The sequence below is a fragment of the Dermacentor albipictus genome, chromosome 3 (assembly GCF_038994185.2).
Source record: "Dermacentor albipictus isolate Rhodes 1998 colony chromosome 3, USDA_Dalb.pri_finalv2, whole genome shotgun sequence".
In the NCBI taxonomy this organism is placed as follows: Eukaryota; Metazoa; Arthropoda; class Arachnida; order Ixodida; family Ixodidae; genus Dermacentor; species Dermacentor albipictus.
In genome coordinates, this window is record NC_091823.1 from 81849463 (window position 1) to 81866468 (window position 17006).

The window sequence follows — 17006 nt, forward strand, 5'->3', positions numbered from 1 at the left end:
GCTGGGGGAAAAAGAGACGGGAAAAGAACGGAGAAATAGCAGTGTTTCGACGCGTTTTTACGAGCGCTGTCACCGATTTTGACGTGACGGGTCCCAAACAAGGCACACACACACGCTCACGGACCGTACGAGTGCTCGGTAGGCGACCGCTGCGTACGACGGCCCTTCCGACTGCAGTTATTCAGCGCCGTGTCCCGGGTCGCGCGCACTTGAGGAAGTTTGCGAGTTCGCCAAGGGTGCGTATTGTATCAGGTGAAAACTCTGGCTGCGTGGCGGTATGCGGGGTGATCGTTTTTCAAGGTTTGCAGAATTTTAAGAAATCGCGCCTGTGGCTGACAGCGTAATTCTTGTCCTTGAGGTGCATTTATTCGAAAAGGCGGACTCTGCTAGCACGAGAAATGGAAACACGAACTCAAGTAATTGACGAAAATTCGCCAATTAAGTTCTTCATTAACTTACGGCACGTACTGGGATCAATTGTAGCCGGTGAGTTTGCAAGACGTGTCCAGTTGAAATGAATTTCCAGCTTACACCTAGTTCGAGATATTTCCCAAAGTGAGGGACAAAATACATGGGCTTTCCAGTTACTCTTGTGCTTCAATGGATAAAGAGCCGTCTTGTTTAAAAAGTAAGCGGAACAGTGCGTTTTTATGGCGAGTTTGATGGCGCATATCTCCGAAGTTCTGGAAGTGTAATTCTGAAAATTGATTCCAAGTGGATACGCCTTGCAATCTCATCGGCGGCAATTCGTAAATTGCAATATGTGCCGTAAAGTAGATAATTATGAAGTTAATTGGTGATTTTTTATTGATTAGTTGAGTGTGGGTTTCTACCTCTCGTGCAAGTAATGTCCGCCTCTCTCAATAACCCAGCTCAAGGATTAGAATTATATTATCTGCAACAGGCGACTTTTAAAAATTCGGTAAAACTTTAAACTGGGGCGCTATAACGTAAAACTATTCCAATATGTCTTTATTCCATTCTCCTGACGTCAAATTTGCGTAACCGCCGACGCAAGCATCGGGCGGTCACCCTCAGGGTTGTCTGAACAGACTAACCAAACTCTTTCCTCGTTTATAGGAGGTCACTTTTGTTTGCTTTAAAAACGAATAACATTGCCTATACTGAGCGGCTTGTCTTATCTAATTGGCTGACAAGAGGCGAGAAGCACGCTCAAGTGGAGAGGGAATCGATGGGGCCGAGCCAGTCCACTGAAAGTCGCAGCTGTTAATGCGTTACCTGATTTAGTTGTTTCTTCCGATTTTTCTTTGCGTTTATGCTTGTGGGGGTTCATGCAATAAATTTACTTGGTGGTTCATTTCCTGACAGTTCGGTTTTCCACTGAATACTTGTACTCTGTGTCGCGTAAAACGTTATACAAAGATTTACTGTCCATGCTATTTCCGCCTAAATTTTACCGATTACTATACATTAAATGGCCATGCCACAATGTGCAAAGTGAGTTCGTAATATGTATATACGTCCTTGCTGCAAAAAGATCCTATATAAACTTCATAGTGAAACCATACTGGTAAAATCATGCCTACAGAAAAAGGGTATATTTGTCTCTTCTGCTAACTGTCGTCTTTGTGGTGGGCCAGAGACAAGTGAACATTGTTTTATTAGCTGCACCGACCCCGTCCTATCCCGTACTCGTGACGCCTGCGACAGAAAAGATGCTCCACATTCACCACCAAAATTTATGAGTGTTGGCGCTGGCTAAAACTTCTAGGGTTACTTCTAGTAGCAAACAATAAATACTAAATAAAAACAATAAATAAAAAACAATAAAAAACAATAAATCAGTTTAAACTGTGAGACCTCCTTCTGTACTATTATTCGCCACATACTTTCCTGTATTCAAATATTTTTCAATAACACCTTCAAACCCATACAGACACACACACACACACACACACACACACACACATATATATATATATATATATATATATATATATATATATATATATATATATATATATATATATATATATATATATATATCTATATATATATATATATATATATATATATATATATATATATATATATATATATATATATATATATATATATATATATATATCTATATATATATATATATATATATATATATATATATATATATATATATATATATATATATATATATATATATATATATATATATATATATATATATATATATATATACACACACACACAGTGTTTCACTGACGTTTCGGCTGGTGGACCAGTCTGTCAAAGTGTCTTCACTCTCTTCATTTGACTACCGGGGCCAGCGTTATTTCCTCAGCCGCAACTATATATATATATATATATATATATATATATATATATATATATATATATATATATATATATATATATATATATATATATATATATATATATATATATATATAATCAAGTTGGTTCGTTTTCTTCGGTTTTCCTTTACGAAATCGCGACGAAAATATTTTGGGAGGAGAGACGAGGAGAACAGGAAAAAGGTTCAACTAGCTCACCAGCTGACTCAGTGCCACGCATGCCTGCATGACAGTGGAACTGTCTCAAAAGCAGCACTAGTGTGTGCTACTGCTGTGTTATGTGCCGCATTAAATGCCGCGCGCTATTCCGTACATAGCTCCGTATTCATACCATACGCCCTACGCACTGGCATCCATGCAGAACCTGACGATGCATGGGAGAAACAGCTGTGCATGCAGTCACTTTAACCCGGAAGTTCGGTAAATAAACCAGGATTTCTTGTACATGTACGCATATGGTTTAAAAAGTGGAGACATCCTGCAGCGCACTAACCGGCACGTCTGTTTTTCGCTCGTGCGCGCGCGGCAAGTACACTACAGTTGAGGGGCGAGTTGACATAACAGCCGGGGCCAACTCTTGAATGCAACATGGCGCATTCTGTGTGAAGCTTCAGGAAAACCGGCCTGATAAAAAAAAAATTCAACGCACACTAATCAGAAAAAAAAAAGCCTGGCAGCTGCTTAATTCGAGGTATATGCTTTAGACAAGCGGACTCGTGGATGTATACACTGAGGGCCACAGCTGCGTTACGTAGCATCGCGGTACACAAGTGGACGTGTCCCTCTCGAGCTCGTACGTCCAATGTGCCCCCAGTTGCATTTGCGAGTATTATCTCTGATGTACATGCGGCCATCTATCGGTAAGGTCGTCTGATTCTTTTCTGCCCGCTCGCTCTATAGACTAGTGCGATACTGATGAACTCAGCCCATAACCGAACTTTCATTCTATTTCTCTGTTCTTTCTTTGATTTTTCTGTTGTTTTTTTTTCGAAGTGGAGAAAGCAATAGGAAACGAACTCCGCACAGTAAGCAACGTGTTCAAATCCGACGGGCACTGCCGCTTCCGCATTTCAAGCTTTGACCACTCCGAGTCTTACAGTGACGCACAATCGCATATGTACCCTGCAGGTCATTGAGAACGACTTGTAGAAAAAAAAAGTGAAAGAAATGTCACAGGCCTGTGCAATACACGCAGCACAGACGCAGCGTAAGCTGGAAGAGCGGCTCCATAGGAGCTCCATTTTCGGCACCACGCACTACAGGGTCTTCGCGGCGAAGTCTCTTCGCGTCGTTTTCACGAGAAGGATCTGAACTGTCCGCCCGGCGTCGACAACCAACTGCGGCTTGTGTTGCGGCTTGTCCTGCTCTCTGCACAGCAGTCTGCCGAGCTCGATGTTGCCTGGTTGCAGCCGCGAGCGTAGCTCTATGATTCACTTCTTTAGTAGCGGTGCGTACCTAGCGGGGAGGCGCCATAATGTGTACCGAAGAGTAAACACAGATATCCAGATTACGTGGAGCGCATTTCACATCCCTTGCCTCATGGCACCGTGCGTTGCTGTCGACGATGACGACCGTAATGATGGTTTATTGACATCCCCTTCGAAACGGGGTGGTGACAAACAGCCACCTAGCCTGCTTGAATTAACCAGGTCCATCTACGAGCAGCATGCAACTGCTATATGCAACTGCTACGTGCCGGGAGACTTGGTGGAATATGACGGAACTGAAATGCAAGATTTGTACGCATCATATATACTACGCAGCGCGCATGTGTCAACTGGCACGATGCGATGCTATAGTGATGATGATGATTTAATGGCATTCCCTTTGAAAGAGGACGGTGGAAAACAGTCACCTAGCCTGCTTGAATTAATTCGGCATACCATACATGTGTTTCATAACATCAATATTGTTACGTAGGAAGACGCAGACTGGAAGCTATATACAGATATATTTACAAATATGCCCCACTTGGCCAAGAGGCAACAGCCGACGCTAGCCACTAATCGTCATCCTCGTCGTCTTCGCACTACTGGCCTCTTCATCGTAAATACTAGACCGTAGCATTACTCCCGGCAGCAAAAGCGCCGTCCCGGAGCAACTAAAGGCCGGGCTCAGAAACAGTGTAGTAGACATTCAGCCTACTGACGTGCACGACATCACTGGATGCCAGAGTAGAGGGTGAGGTCGAACTGACAGGAGCAATGTCGTACGTCACTGGCGTCACCTGGTGCAGCACGCGGTAGGGCACAGTGCATCGCGAAATGAGCTTCTCTGAAAGTGCGACGTGACGAGAGGGCGACCAGAGGAGAACGAGCGCACCAGACGAAAACTCTGCGTCACGCTGGCGGGCGTTGTACAGACGCTTCTGAGTGGTTTGCGAGGCCGTCAGTCGAGTACGGGCAAGCTGAAGGGCACAGTCGGGTAGGGCGATGGCGTCGCACGCATACTCGCTTGTTGAGGTCGCAGCAGGAGGAAGTGCCATATCAAAGAGCAAAGCTGGTTCACGGCCGTACAATAGATAAAATGGAGGAAATCTGGCGGTGTCGTGCCGAGAATAATTGTACGCAGATGTGACGTAAAGAAAGGAAGTGTCCCAGTCATGGTGGTCCTTCGAAACGTACATGGACAGCATATTTGTGAGGGTACGTTTTACCCGCTCCTTCAGTCTGTTGGTTTGAGGATGGTATGAGGTGGTCAGCTTGCGTTGAGTGCAGCAGGAGCGCACAATGTCGGCGATAACCTTTGGCAAGAATTTACGATTATGGCCAGTAACGTCGATGAAGTGAAGAACTGCTTCTCATCAAGAACGAGGAATATGGGTTTATTTACAGAAATTAAATCAGTCTAACATGACTGCTTGAAAAAGAAGAGTGTCAGTCCAACATGACTGCATGAGAGAAGTGTATCAGTCTAACATGACTGCTCAAGAGAAGTGTATCAGTCTAACATGACTGCTCAAGAGAAGTGTGTCCAGCATTCGCACAACAACAGTTTTTATACACTCGGTCCGCCGGCCATACGAGGCGGCGACTGTTCGTTTACTCATCACCAACTCGCCGCTGCTCCGCAGATCAGTTTACGTACACAAAGGCAACCGCGTTCTGATGCCCGACGCCGGCGTTGGAGGGGTGCCGTTCCGGGAAGTATCGGTGCCAATCGTGGGTAGCTCGTTGTCTTGCGTCACGCCGAGGCATGAGAAGCACCAAAATACGGCTTTCCCGCGGCAGCTTGTCCATGCGTGTCAGATCAGGTCCGCGTTGGGGAACTCCGGAACCATTGTTCGCACACCGAACTCGTTCCGTCACAATGTCGATGGGGCTGGAGGAAGGAGGCGGTTTTCAGCACAAAGGCCGCTTCTTCGAACGCCTCCTAGCTGCAGCGACGGTGAGGGGGAGATGCGCGTCGTGTCGCCCTGTCGTAACTGGGTGGCAATCTTGCCTTGCAGCTCGCCATTCTTAACAGCGCAAAGGCCACTTCTTCGAACGCCTCCTAGCTGCAGCGACGGTGAGGGGGAGATGCGCGTCGTGTCGCCCTGTCGTAACTGGGTGGCAATCTTGCCTTGCAGCTCGCCATTCTTAACAGCGCAAAGGCCACTTCTTCGAACGCCTCCTAGCTGCAGCGACGGTGAGGGGGAGATGCGCGTCGTGTCGCCCTGTCGTAACTGGGTGGCAATCTTGCCTTGCAGCTCGCCATTCTTAACACTACCCATTCGTTCCCAGGAGATGACGTGAGAAATCGACCGAGGAGGCCTAATACACCACGAAAGAACGGTTCCACAGGGACGGAAATCGGCTGTGTATATGACCGGCTGGTAGCATCTGAGGCGTTTTCCGACGCTGGCAGGAATCACAGGTAGCAACATAGCGTAGGACCGAGTGAGCGAGACCAGGTACATTGAAGCGGTGGCGGACGCGGTCGTACGTCCGAGTTACCCCAAGGTGCCCTGCAGTGGGTGCGTCATGGAGCTCAAAGAGCACAGCCCATCGTTTGGGCACCACAAGAAGAAGATCAGATCCGCCAGGGAGGAAGTTCCTTCGGTACAGAATGCTGCCCTGGAGGACGTATCGGCGAACGGAAGTGTCGGCAGGTGTAGAGTACAGACGCTCGATGAATGCTCGCAGCGATAGGCCTCGATCGGTACTGCTCATCGGCGATGCTAGCGAAGGCAGACACAGAAAAAAATGCCATTGGCGATGCTACTGTTGGCGTCTTCAGACTCATCGACAGGGTAGCGAGACAGGCAATCAGCGTCCCTGTGGCGACAGCCAGATTTGTAGATGACAGAAAACAAATATTACTGGAGGCGTAACGCCCAGCGACCAAGTGTTCCTTTAGCATACTTCAGTGATCACAACCTGCAAAACGCGCGATGGTCCGTGACGACTGAAAAGGGTCGGTCATATAAGTACGGACGGAATTTCGCAACCGCCCAAACTAGGGCCAGACACTCACGCTCACTGATGGGTTAGTTGCGCTCAGAGGATGAGTCTGCTGACGTAAGCGATAACACGGTCGTTGCCGCGCTGGCGTTGTGCTAGTACTGCGCCGATTCCGTGGCCGCTGGCATCAGTACGGACTTCGGTAGGAGCAGAAGTACCAAAATGGGCCATAACTGGTACCGTTGTTAGAAGGTCGATAGGATGCGAGAATACAGAGGCCTCGTTATCGCCCCACTTGAAAGGGGTGCCTTTCTTCAAAAGCTCGGTTAGTGGCCGTGCTGTGGCCGCGAAATTTTTCACGAAGCGGTGGAAATAGAAGCGGAGACCGATAAGGCTGCGAACATCCTTGACGCACTGCGGAACAGGGAAGTGCGTAATAGCATGGATTTTTCCTGGGTCCGGTTGAACTCTGTTCGCATCAACGAGACGTCCGAGGACAGTAATCTGGCGACGTCCAAATTGACACTTTGATGCGTTCAGTTGCAGACCGACTCGATGAAAAACGTCCGGGACTGCTGAGAGGCGCTCGAGGGGCGTAGCGAATGCTTGGAAAAATACCATAACGTCATCCAAGTAGCACAGGCACGTGGACCATTTGAAACCGTGACGAAGGGAGTCCATCATGCGTTCAAATGTGGCCGGAGTGTTACATAGACCGAACGGCATCACTTTGAATTGATAAAGACTGTCGGGTATTCCAAAAGTTTTCTTCTCGCTGTCTAAATCGTCCATGGCAATCTGCCAGTACCCGGAGCGAAGGTCAATAGACGATAAATAGCGAGTACCGTGGAGGCAGTCCGTGGAGGCAGCGAGTACCGTGGATGTCATCAATGCGTAGTAGGGGATACACGTTTTTTTTTTTGTAACCATGTTAAAGTGCCCATAATCCACGCAACATCGCCATGAGCCATCTTTCCTTTTCACCAGTACAACAGGTGACGTCCATGGACTGCACGACGGTTCAATAGTGTTCTTAGCGAGCATTTTGCGAACTTCTGCGTAAATGACTTGGCGCTCAGCCGGCGACACCCGATGCGGGCGGCGATGAATAGGAGGGGCATCGCCGGTATTTGTGCCATATTTAACAGCTGTTGGAAAATGTCCGAGTACCGAAGTAGCGAACGTGTGCCTTACAACTGAATAACCGCCACAATTCTGCGCCCTACTTTTCATGCTACACGTTCCAGAGCCACCGGTGGTGGCCGCGTGTCTTCCAGAAAGTTGTACACAATACGCGTCACACATGCAATCAAATTACACGAGCTTTGGTGACAACATAACCATCGATAACCTTCGAGAAACTTCCGATACATGCGGGCGCGTCCCGCGCTGAGCGATAACATTTGTTAGACGGTGTAAAGCGCTAACCCGTAAAATATAAACAAGTCCACGTGTCAATATATACTGTAGAGATATCTACAATGTTTCATTAAGGCTCGTGGCCCACAGGAACGTGAGCAGCGCTTTAGTGGCGCGTAAGGCACAGGTGGAGCTTCGCCGTGCGCCGAGAACGTGCCGCACTTTCAGGCTCGAGACATGTGAAGCTCTCGCGCCGCCTTCAAAGAATGTCTCTCTGACGCTATGCGTCAGCAGTCGCACAGAACGTGCGACTGCTCAGGAGTCTCCCTCTACGGCGCGCCTCATGATCAGATAGTGGTTTTGGCACGTAAAACCCCATAATTTAATTTTTGTTTAACTTTTCGGTATATAGATGGCGGCTCGGCTGTGCAGAATCGCTTTTGAGCAAGCTCGCCTAGAAATTGTTCTCAACACGAGAAAAACTTTGTCGAGGATGTCAGGCAAGGTGTGAGCAACTTTACTGATTTAATGGTATGGCGTTATAATCTAAATCCACCACATGTCATACAGCAAGCCCTGGCTGGCGTATAGATATACCTAAATATAGAGGGGAACTTTCGCTAACGGGGACGCCGGCGCCAGGTTTTCTGCGACGCGAGGCCCTTAACACTGTCGCGTTAAAATTGCGGGTTGACACATGTAAACACAACGGCAAAGTTTCGAGCACTGACGAAACACTTCCGTATGCAAAGCAGCAATCGAGGTATTTTACGCTATTCTTGCGGGTATATTACAAAATTTGTACAAATTGGATCGGAATGGTGCGAGCGATTTATGAAAAACAAAAACAAAAAACAAACATGGAATTTGTTCAAGCCATGTTTCACTAAAGTACGGCAAAGAGTTGACCGCAATCTTTGTCCGGTAAAATGGACTCACGTACAATCGGCGACAAAAGCTTACGGTACCTGGGTTCCACGACAAACGTGAGTTTCTGCTTTGTCAAGGCATGACGCTAATAATGTAATCGGTCGTCATGATAGGTTGCAAAAACTACATTTTCTATCCCTACATTCGATGCTATGTCTCTAGGCTTCGCGAAAATTCAGCTCTTCCGCATATGGTGTGTCCTGTAAACCTTTGCGGCCGATTGTACAATACAGAAGGTTACCTTGTGAAAGTACGGCTGGTAAGAAAACGTGGCACGGCCAGGATTCGTATGTGGACTGGCCTCGACAGAAAATGACTCATCGGATAACGCGTCGAGCACGAAATTTAAAAAAAATTATATTCTTGAGCTTTACCAGCCAAAACTACTATCCGATTATGAGGTACGCCGTAGTGAGGGACTGCGGATTAATTTGGACTACATAGGGTGCTATAACGTACACCCAATTAACGGCACATGTGCGTTTTTTTGCATTCCACCCTCATCGGTATACGACCGCCGCATCCGGGATCGACCCAAGCTGCGCTCGTGCTGGGCACGAACTCGAGGATGCTGCCTGAAGAATACGCGTTACCCAAACATAATAGCAGTTTGTTTTCCAATCCTTTGTTGCGAGTCGCCGCGATGAGGAAATCGCTGGAGGACTACGTGGGCGAGCTCCCTTTTCGTATCATTAACGCAGAGCTCTCGGAAGGGTGAGCTTATTTAAGGAAGTACGTGCGTCATTCTCTCGAACAATGAAGTTAACAGGGCGTGTGCCCTTCGCAGAAAAAGGACAACGGCGAGCAATTTTCGGTACACTGCGTCCACCGCAGGCCTCAAAGCGCCCCACACAACGCCACTGCCTGCAGAGGCTCCTAGACCATGCGCGCCGCGCCGCGTAACGAAACGCGTGCAACCGCTGCAGGAGCCGGATGTCACGTCGTTCAAGAAAGATTTCCATTTTTTTTATTTACTTTGTTACGTTTACATAAAGCGGGCGTAGACCGGAAAGCCCCCCTGGCCAGCAGGGCTTTAAAATAAAGAAAAAGAGTGCGCGCAGCGACAGCTACCGGGAGCGACAATTCGGTGTTTTTTTTTTTTTTTCACAAAGCGCTTCCGAAAGCCATTTTGCAGCCGCTTTGCGACGCGTGACTGAGCAGTGTGTCCGTGGAAAAGGAGGCAAAGCCGTGCGCGTGGCCAGTTTGTCTCTCTTCTTCATTGTGCCGCACTGTGCGTCGCTTTGTCGAAAATGTCCCCCGGTCCACCGTCCTCGTCGCGTCAGTCACGTCAGTCACTGAACGCATCAACTTGCACAACAGGTTCCAAGTCCAATGAACTTTTCTGTTTCTATATGGTCGTCTGGTCGCTGCATTCCTTTTTATTTACTTTTTAAGTTTTCTTTATGAGAGGCACATCATGACAGTTTGGTTGGTTTTTGTTGTGCTTAGAAGAACGTGGGTGCTGGCGTTAAATGCTTTCTTTTTTAATAATCTGCGATGGAAAGCATATTGTCACGTGGTCGTGACGTATAAAGAACATAGTAGCAATGGTGTGAAAGACGAAACTAAGTTTTATTGGGCGAACCTGTGCTCACAAAAACAGGCTACACTTAAAGAACGGCGACAACGGCGAACACAGTCGGCGATCGTCAAAATCCGATCAGTGGGTCAAGTGCGTCGGCTTTTATACATCAGTCGTCGAATGTTCCAGACTATTCGCTGGGACCCGCGTGTCTTCCACAAAGTCCAACACCATTCGCGTCACGCGATGAAGTCAGATAACACAAGGTTCGGTAAAAACAGACAGTGGATAGAACCATCGATAACTTTCGAGAAACTTCCGATACATGCAGGCGCGTCCTGCGCTGTGCGATAACATTTGTAAGGTGGTGAAACGTGGTCTCCAGATAGAGATATACAAGTACACATGTCAATATGCTGTATAGTTTTGTGGTTTGCTAACTCCGAGAGTATGGGAAGTTTGGCAACTAAAGATCCCGCTATTCCAGATGGAGAGAGAGAGAGAGAGAAATAGAAGAGAGGGAAGGCAGGGAGGTTAACCTGACGCGCGTCCGGTTTGCCACCCTGCACTGGGGGAAGGGGGTATGGGTGCACTAACGCTTTTGTGGCTTTCTGCGCCATCGACGCGTACGACCATGGTCCAACGATCTTCATTTCTGAAGTAGGCCTCCTTTATCCTCTCAGCCCACTCCAGGATGGCCTCCTGAAGATCGGGCCTGGAGCTGCGCAAGGCAGCCTCCCACTGCTCCTCACTAGATATTAACTGCTTGAGGAAAGGGGGAAGGGGGTGCTTAGGGCACCCCCACATGATGTGGTTTAAGTCTGCTTTGGGAGAGACACAGAATTTACAAGAGGGAGAAAGGTAAATGGCGGGATGAATGCGGTGGAGGAGGTAAGGGGACGGAAAGGTGCTCCCCCACCCTCTATTCCATTGCCCCCTTCCCTTTAAAGAGGGATAAATAAAGTTTTTCATCATCATCATCATCATTTCTGAAAATGGTCTAGAGTCCCGCCGGTTCAATTCTTTCCGGAGAGATTGGCGCTCGACCAGAATAACACACACACACAAGGCATTTGATAACGTGAGCATTCTCTGCCGAGTATCCCAGCAAAATCTGTCTGTTGCGCGAAAACTGCAATGCCTTGTGACGGCAGAAAAATGCTTAATTTGCGAAGTTAAGGCATGTAATCGTTATAGTAGTGTAAACGTATATGATTAGTAGCTTTATAAGCGATAAGGAAGAATTTTGAAACAAAAGGAAATCGTCAGAGAAAATTTTGTTAACAAAATCGTGTTCGTAATGCGAAATGCGCGACACCTTACCCCTAATGAATAAGGGGAAAATCAGACATCCACCCGACCGTAGCAATTGCTACAAAGGATGGATGTCTGATTTTCCCCTTATTCATTACTTCTCTCCACCTTGCGGGTTTCCGTAGAATTACTACGTCAAACCTTACCCCTAGATATGCATATAGGGCCTCATAGAAAATGCATGGGGGAGCCTATAGTATAGCGTGGGCCAACTTGAAATTTGGGGGTGGGCCAACTGAAATTTTGGGGTGGCCAACTAAAATTTGGGGGTGGGCCAACTTGAAATTTGGAGTTGGACCAACTTGAAATTTGGGATTTGGGGGTAGGCCAACTTCAAATTTGAGGGTGGGCCAATCTAAATTTGGGAAACAAAAGTAAAAGCTAGGTAACAGCCGAGCCCAGGAACGCTTACGCATTTGTAGACAATTCTCAGAAGTTCTGTGCAACTTTTTATGAACAGGAACTCTGTACCTTTTATACGGTTAATCGAGCACGCCGCGCGCTGTATTAATGAAATGCATTCTCTTGCGCAGCAAGATCATATCGCGTGATTACTGGGGCAACGGCAGCTGACGCCTGGGAAATAGGACATTAGTGAACGTCCTGCGCTGTCGGCACGAAAGGCCAGAAGTGTAGCACATAAAGGTCAATGTGGTTAACGGAAACGAGAAATACTGACGACAAGCAAAAATAGTGCCTCTAACCCCCACCCCCCACCCCTCTTTTTTTATTCGTATTTTTCCTGCTTAGCAGTTCAGAGCACAAGTAAGTACGGGACACCACCCGGCCTTTATAGAGCGCCCCGCTGCTCCGAAGGCGAGCTCCAGGATCGTTCAAACACCCATTCCCGTAGAGCGTATAGATTTTGGCGACCGAGCTCACGACACGGAAGGGGCTGCCCTCGCGGAGTTCGGACCGAGGCCCAAGGAACCCGCGTGCGCGATGGGAGTTCGCCTGAGACTTGATGATGGTTCTGCGCACTGTTTGCCCAAGGACAGCTCCGGAGCACGACATATCTGTATCGACGATCGATGCCGCGTTGCACGCGACACACGTGTAGTAATTCGCCGCGTTATTAAGGTCGCACACGTGTGCGTTAAGCGCAAGGAATATGACCCTTTCGCTGGCGCTGCGCATACATTACTACTGAAGTCCTCGGGTGGGAGCCAATGGCTACGACCGGAAAACAATATCAGGCTTTGTTATTGGGCGAGAAAGAAGTGGTTTCTTTTATGCTTCTTTCTTCTGTCATTTTATTATATTTTTAAGGGGGGGGGGGGGGCGTGGGGTATCTGTAAGGCAATACCGTCTTCGCACCGGAGCTCAATGAAGGGTTAGGCGTCGCTGAACACTCAGCGCTCGGCGGAAGAGTGGCACAAGATTCGTGTTGTAAGCGTTCCTGGTGCCGACGAAACTTCTAAGGTAGCATCACGTGCGCTGGCGTCATGGTGGAAGCTAACGGCGTGACTCGCAGAGGTGTACCTCCGTCACCCGCTGTAAGTGCAAGTGTTCACATTCGCTGCAAGAGACGGACCGACGACAATTCCGTCCGTCATCGTGTTTGTGCCCGTTTTGTGCTACAGGAGTGTAATGTGAATGCTTCCGCTGACCGAGGTATGTTCGGTGCTTGTATATGATACCGAAGAAAGGCGTTAGTGGTGCTAAGTTTCGTGCAAGAGAGCACGAGCATTTAGCTCCACTCTGCTTCAGTAATTTCTGACAAAACTAAACTTGAAAAGAGATAGTTTTCCCATTCGTACTCGTCTGTATTTTTTTTTCATTCCACCCCTTCTAAGCTGGTGACCACTCTTCAAAAATTAACCGGCGCATCTCTAAGCTCTCTAATGCGAAATTTGAGCGTAGCTCTATCCGTGTTTTCATTTCGCGATATCTTAAGGCAAAGAATTTGAGAGAGACATGTAGCAGAGTCGGCGTTCGTGGAAAACCTGATCTGCGGATCAAGCGCGTCGGCTTTCATGCATGACTCGTCGAAGGTTCCAGTGTAATCGCTGGTGCCGCGTGGCTGTCAGAAAGTATTAACAATTCATCGCCAACCATGGCAATCGAAACAAGTGTGAACCAGACCAAACCAAGCAAACCTAACAAACGCGAGCGAGAGCTGACGCGAGCAGACTGGCTGAAGCCAGCTTAAACAGACCAGCTGAAACCAATTACGAGTACGCCTCGGGTGGTTGGGTGTGTCCGCATAACTCCAGTTACCTGCGCGCACGTCACTGAAGGGGCCACTCTCATTGGTTTCCGCCGTTCGCGGCTCACTTCTTTCATATCCCGCTTGGCATTCGCCCTTTCATCTTTCTCTGTGCTCGTTCGCTCAGTTACTCCGCCGACGCTCGCAGCAGAAACGGGCGCCTAAGATCGGCGCTCTAATAGAGAGAGAGAGAGAACAAATATAACTTGCATCTCTCGCGTTAACGGTGAGCATGCTTTTCCTTCCGCGTAATCTTATTCCGATGAATTTCGATGTCGAAATTCGACGGAGAAGTAGTAGTACAGAAACGACATGAAAAACTTGGTAAATCCCCATGCCCTGCGGTCACCACTACTAGATTACGGTTATCCGACTTGCTCGAACGAATAGACGCCACAGCTATAGCCGGCGAAACAGGACTGTTGCGCGCCGTCGTTTGACGCACTTTATCCCTTGGACCACGAAGATTACATTTCGAAGCCGGGTCGATGCCTATCGAGGACAGAGGAAGCTGATTTTGGAATTGGAAAGTGATAACAGTACGGTTGGGGGGAGGCGGTTCCGATTATTCTTTTGTATTCGTTTGCTTACTATTTGCATTGCTTTCTCGCCACCATGTTCGCTTTTCTAAAAGCTCTTGCGAACTAAATATTCATACGAGCAACAAAAACACAACCTCAAATGGTACTTTACAAACGGCGCACAATCGAGTTCTTTAATGTGAATACAGTTGAATAATTGACAGTGTTCCGCGCCTTCACGCTTCGGTATCGACGAGCTTCCTTCAAACGAACTAACAGTGGCGCGCTATCTCTCCTTTTACTTCGCAGAGGAGCACGCAGTGGTATTGGTTCCGGGCGTCCGGGAGTCACGGCCCCAGTAAGAACCACGCATGGGTTCCAGGCCGTCGGGCATCGGTCAAGGTAAGCGAAACGGTGACTTGGCACCGGCGACCTGGTGTCGCCAACTTAACTCTATTAATGCTGCTAATCGCGAATTGGGACGCTTGACGTCCGAAAACTTGGTCTCGGTTTGAGGACAGAATCCGGTACCAGCGTATTTCCGGGGCGGTATCTCTACCGCCTGAGCTAAGCGCAAGGTCTGAATAGGTGAAACGAGTGAAGCATTTAATTGAATCGTTTAAATTTGGCCTCGTGTTGCAATTTGATAGCATCCAGTTTAGCTCAGGTGCTTGAGCGCGAACCCTTTCCCCTCCCCTCCCTCCCGCAATTCGAAAGGCGTTAGTCCCGGGTTCTATATCCCCGGACCACAAGGGCGCCTTTTCAGTTGCGGAGCCATCTTTTTGAGAAAACCGTGCGGGTTTCATTCGTTTCTTCTTGCTGCTTTCGTGTGCGTGACACCTATTCTTTTGGGAAGCTTCCTTTACCCTTGTTGCTTTGTCGCACTGCTAAAATAGTACTTCCCCGAATGGAACGACATCACTTCGCCTCCATTTCGCTTCTGTAATATCGGTCATCTTTTAAATGAGTCAGTGGCCAGACGCGTGCATGGAAGCCGCACGCTGCGTGATGCGTCTGCACGCACCGCTTATTTTGCGTCGCATCCGGTCGCCGCACGTGCCCGCATGCCCGGCCCTCCGCCTCTCATTGCCCGCTCCCCTTGCAGTGCGTGCGTTTGTGCGTGTATACACACACGCTAGCCACCCGCAGAAACGCCCTTGTCTGCCAAAAGTCTCCCGAAACGCGTGCGCGTCGCCGTTATAGTCTCGGATACGACGAGACCTTTCCGCACTCGCGTATCGAGCGGGTGTCGCATGTCAGTGAGCCGACTTGTGCGCTTTGAGGCGCTGTATGTGTGTCTGTCAAACCAGTTTGGTGCTGAACACGTGCTGGAGGCGTTATGCGCGTAATACGCGAACTTTACATGACAGGCTAGGAACTAGTGCAGGGAGGACCAATGTGGTACACATTGTGCGTACTCAAAACATTAAAACTTAGTTTTCGCCCTGAAACGAAGGAAATACCACGACGGGGGATGGTTAAGCAGAACTGCTGAGCAAGCGTCGACACGTAAGATTTAAACTCGCATTTATGTGCAGTATTCATCTGATTTCTATTTCTTTACGTGACGCTTTTCGCACTGATGAACTCTGCGCTCTTCGCGTGTTTCTGCAGTATATAAATATAGCAGTGTGCTGCTGGCAATTTTTTTCTTTTCACGAACACGTTGTTCCGTCCGTGAAGCTGCTACTTTGTATTTCGTTACCTTTTAGTCGTCTGTGAACCGAGAGCGAGCAGATGTTTGCAGCCCCACCTCTGGCCCGCAGCTCATTTTAAAACGGAACGGCTGCCGCGATAGCCGGATGAGAGCGAAACTTGCAGCCGGTGTTACTATATGATTTCCGTGCCGGATTCTGCGCACCCACGCGATCCACGTGTCTGTGCGCAGCAGCATTGCCACCAGCCGCCGTTGACAACGCAGTGGCAGTGCTGGGGCCTGCCATGGCGTAGCATGTTCCCGGCCAAGAAGCTCCGGCTCCGGCGGCTACTCGCCTGGGCCGCGGGCCTCAGCTTCTGCACCGTGCTGCTGATCGGATTCCGGGAGCAGCAGCAGGCGCCCGCACTGCCCGACGTTGCGCCGCGCGATGTCAACGCCATCGGAGGGCAGCGTGCCGCGGACCCGCAGCCGCTCCCTGGACAAGCACCGGCACCGGGCGCGCAACTGGCGGCCAGGATCAACGCCGCGCGAGGCAAGGCGGTAAGTGTCCACGTGGCGGCAGGCGGTGTTCAGCCGTCACTGAAAGCGCAAGACGTGCGGGAACTTTTCCCTGACGCAAGGAAAAGTGGTTGTTCGTGAATACTGTCGCGTTGTAGTGACAGGCAGGAACGAGGTAGAAGCAAAAGCTGTGGGTCGGGAATCTTTTTATTGGGCGAACTTGTGCCCAGAAAGAGAAAGTAGCACTGACAGCACAACGATAGCGGGAAACGCAGTTGTCCGTAGTTGAAATCTGATGCACA

The 17006-nt window shown here is 48.7% G+C and overlaps 1 protein-coding gene across 29 annotated transcripts in view; it reads left to right on the top strand.

Annotated features, from left to right (window-relative positions):
* The window catches only part of LOC135898920 (glycoprotein 3-alpha-L-fucosyltransferase A-like), a 150120-nt gene that overhangs the window by 109292 nt on the left and 23822 nt on the right, over positions 1 to 17006 (top strand). For 3 of the 29 annotated variants that reach the window (XM_065428180.2, XM_065428157.2, XM_065428182.2), the window contains exons 2-3: positions 14859 to 14951; positions 16471 to 16746. In XM_065428180.2, the coding sequence (XP_065284252.2) occupies positions 16501 to 16746 (246 nt within the window). In that variant the 5' untranslated portion in view covers positions 14859 to 14951; positions 16471 to 16500. The other 26 variants (XM_065428177.2, XM_065428155.2, XM_065428179.2 and 23 more) reach the window with 22 other exon arrangements.